Raw genomic sequence first — 3,792 nt, 5'->3', positions numbered from 1 at the left:
TACCATTATTATTATTACTATTACTATTATTATTATCATTATTATTATTATTATAATTATTATTATTATTTATACTAATAACAATAATAATAATAATAATAATAATAATAATAATAATAATAATAATTATAATAAAACAATAATGATAATGACAATAATAACAAAAATCAAAATTATGCTTATAATTAATACTATTATCATTACTATCATGAACTCGGAATTTAAGAAGACGAGTCTGTTTAATGATCACATAATAGACTATCCAATAAAATAAAGCGTAGCATAAAATAATCTGCAATGTATACACACACACACACACACACACACACACACACACACACACACACACACACACACACACACACACGCACACACGCACACACGCACATGCCCGATAGCTCAGTGGTTAGAGCGCTGGCTTCACGAGCCAGAGGACCGGGGTTCGAATCCCCGGCCGGGTGGAGATATTTGGGTGTGTCTCCTTTCACATGTAGCCCCTGTTCACCTAGCAGTGAGTAGGTACGGGATGTAAATCGAGGAGTTGTGACCTTGTTGTCCCGGTGTGTGTTATGTGCCTGGTCTCAGGCCTATCCGAAGATCGGAAATAATGAGCTCTGAGCTCGTTCCGTAGGGTAACGTCTGGCTGTCTCGTCAGAGACTGCAGCAGATCAAACAGTGAAATACACACACACACACACACACACACACACACACACACACACACACACACACTTCAATCAATATCTATAAACACTGTATATTCCGAATAGATTGCGCACATCCTCCGTCGCTGTCAATAATGGCATAAATAACAGCCAATCACGAAGAGACTACCGTGTTGATAAAGGCACCGATGGAGACTGGTTGTCCTAATAGTGTAGATGGTGGGTGCACTGCAAAGACGGGTAAACAAATAGCTCCATTCTCTGGTGAGTCCATCGTTCGGTTTTGTGACACCAGATTTTGTTCTCATCTCAAAGACGCAGAGCTTTCTTTGTATTTTATTTCAAACCCATGATAATCATATAAATTGACCATTTCCGTCAACAATATGAAAGTATTATAAAAAATGGGTTATAATTGTAGGCATTCATACCATACGAAGCTTTGATTTGCACACATATGCACAACATACACGCAGTCATGCACGCGCGCACACACACACACACACACACACACACACACACACACACACACACACACACACACACACACACACACACACAATAATAATCAATAAGAAATTATCCATCGACCTGACAAAATGCCATTCTTTTAAGCCAGGGTTCTCAACCTTGGTTACGCGATCCCCCAGGGGTTCACAAGATTTTCAGGGATATGTTGATCTAAAAAATATCCTCTTTAGTATACCATTGCATATTGAGTTAGTGTCGGTCACTAAATTAACATTCTGTTCGATGTCAGACTACTGGGGATTCACATAGATGGTCTTATAACTCAGGCGGTTCTTAACAAGAAAAAGTTTGAGAACCCCTGTTTTAACCTCTCAAAAAAACATCCTCAAACTGTAACATACAAAAATTTAAATGTATAAAAAAGAAAAAAGCAGCTTTAGAAAATGGAAAGAATATGAATTAAATTCACTATCGATGATAGTGATTTATTTTTTTCGGAAAAACGTAATAGCAGTTTTTTTTTTTTTTTTTTTTTTTACTCACCCATGCTAGTAATCGTGTAACTCGTTCTCCTATGATGCAACTGTTTTCCATGATAAACAGGTAACTTTTATATCTTCCAAATTAAATTTGCACTAAGAAACGCTCTCTATTCCCTTTCCCACACACAAACAAATGGCTTCCTGCAGTATATAAACTATAATTGTTAAGAGATACGGAATGACACTCGTATCTTCTCAGGTTTTCATCAATGGTGGTAGCTGAAGCACAGCAAGACCAAGATGCTGGGAAGGATAATGTTGCTGATCTCCCTTGTAACGACCGTTGGCTGCCTCAAGATCATGAGTGAGTTCCCTAACAAAGTTATGTTTTCCATTTTGTTTTAGGTGTTACAAGCAGTAAGGACTTTACGAGTGGTTCAAACGGCTGTTGCACAAAACAGCGGGAAAGAGCCATGGGAGATGTAACAGCGTACTATCCTCATCAAGCAAATCTACATTAAGTAAAGACATTCAGTCATCATAATCATTTAAAGCACAATTAAAAAGAGAGCTTTTACTGGTAGTATTATTTCCAAAGATGAACTACACTTGACTGACTTCCACGTAAAAGGAACTCTGGATTTTATATTTCGTCACTTATGAAAGGATTCTCTTTTCCTTAAAATAATTCCTTTAACCTTGAATGATAACGATATTTGGCAAGATAAGACAAGATTTCAATTGAATTTTAAAGATTTCTTAAATCTAGTTTTTGATAAAAAAAAAAAAACTCATAACTCTCATAACTCTCATAACATCATATTGTGGAAAAATCGTTGCTTACAAGTCTTGCCTTCCTCCTGGAATATCCTTTGCAATTAAGCAGATTATACCGTAGTTTGAAGATTTAGCTTTCCAACGGGAGCAAAAATTTCATATTAGAGTCCTATAAATTATTATTACTATTATTATTATTATTATTATTATTATTATTATTATTATTATTTTAATTACATACTTACATTTTCTTCTATGAACGCAAGTTTCTTTTTGCAACAGTGTTATTATTATGCTAGAACAAATACCATGGTTCATCATCTAAAACAGATCAGGAATATATTACTATATTCTTTGGTTAGTAAATCCCACTACCACTATTATTTTTTTTCTTCTAAGTGAGGCGACATGTATCCTTAGGCTCTTATTATTACCACTATTTCTTTATCATACAGATCTGCTAATATTTTAATTATTTCAAGCATATATTCATATTGTTCAAACTGATGATAATACTTATTTCTCACACAAAGACAAATACTGACGACATTAACATCTGATGTCGTTAGTTCTATAACTTCAGCGAATCCTGGCTGTTACAGTGAAGATGTGATGAATTTCCAGATGCGAAACAGCTTCCATTCCCTGGTGGGGTCGCGGCAGCGGAGCTACTCAAGATCAAAGGAGAACGCTCCTGCTCCATCATCTTTGTGATCGACGATTCTACGCCATTTTCTACTATCGTGAACGTGCGTACTTCAAGTCGCAATTCTTTGATAAATTCAACGAACAATATTAGCATGCTTTCTTAAGATAATCAAGGTTATAATGTAAGTTCCAAGCAAAACTAATCCTGTTGCTGTCTGTATCTCAGTAATTTCATATATACTCAATCACCATTCTAACACATTAAGAGCATTAATTCCATTCATCTCTCTCTCTCTCTCTCTCTCTCTCTCTCTCTCTCTCTCTCTCTCTCTCTCTCTCTCAATAGTCTTTAATGAAGCCCTTTCATTCATCTTAATTTGCTGATCCTCGAATACATATACTCAACAAAAAGGAACGAAGAATTTCGATTCTTAACGTCCGAAATCCATAGCCTATCAAGGCAAAAGAACATATCATCAGTAATAAGCACATAAAATTAAAACTCCTATAAACTAGTATTGCGAATTAAAAAAAAAAAAAAATCCACAGGATTTATGGGGGACGTTGCAGCAACAGCAGCAACAGCAGAGTACAACGTTGTTCCAAGGAAAGGCAGGCAACAAGAACACTAACATGACGCAACATTTATCCCAGTTGGTGCCTCTGGCTCGCCGGGTACGTGGACTCCACTTTGTTATTATGTGGTTGGGAGGAGAGGGTTAGTGTAATAAAATAACTTTTACGATGAA

The 3,792-nt window shown here is 36.0% G+C and overlaps 1 protein-coding gene across 1 annotated transcript in view; it reads left to right on the top strand.

Moving 5' to 3' along the window:
- The first annotated feature begins 853 nt into the window (after window positions 1-853).
- LOC123504892 overlaps window positions 854-3,792 on the top strand; it is an 8,365-nt gene continuing 5,426 nt past the window's right edge. The window contains exons 1-2 of the mRNA XM_045255798.1: window positions 854-929; window positions 3,020-3,144. Coding sequence (XP_045111733.1) covers window positions 854-929; window positions 3,020-3,144 — 201 coding nt within the window. The remainder of the gene's footprint in view (window positions 930-3,019; window positions 3,145-3,792) is intronic.

This window comes from Portunus trituberculatus, chromosome 17 (genome assembly GCF_017591435.1).
Source record: "Portunus trituberculatus isolate SZX2019 chromosome 17, ASM1759143v1, whole genome shotgun sequence".
Classification (NCBI taxonomy): Eukaryota; Metazoa; Arthropoda; class Malacostraca; order Decapoda; family Portunidae; genus Portunus; species Portunus trituberculatus.
Note: the sequence above shows the minus strand (reverse complement) of the source record. Positions and strands in the feature narration are given on the sequence as shown.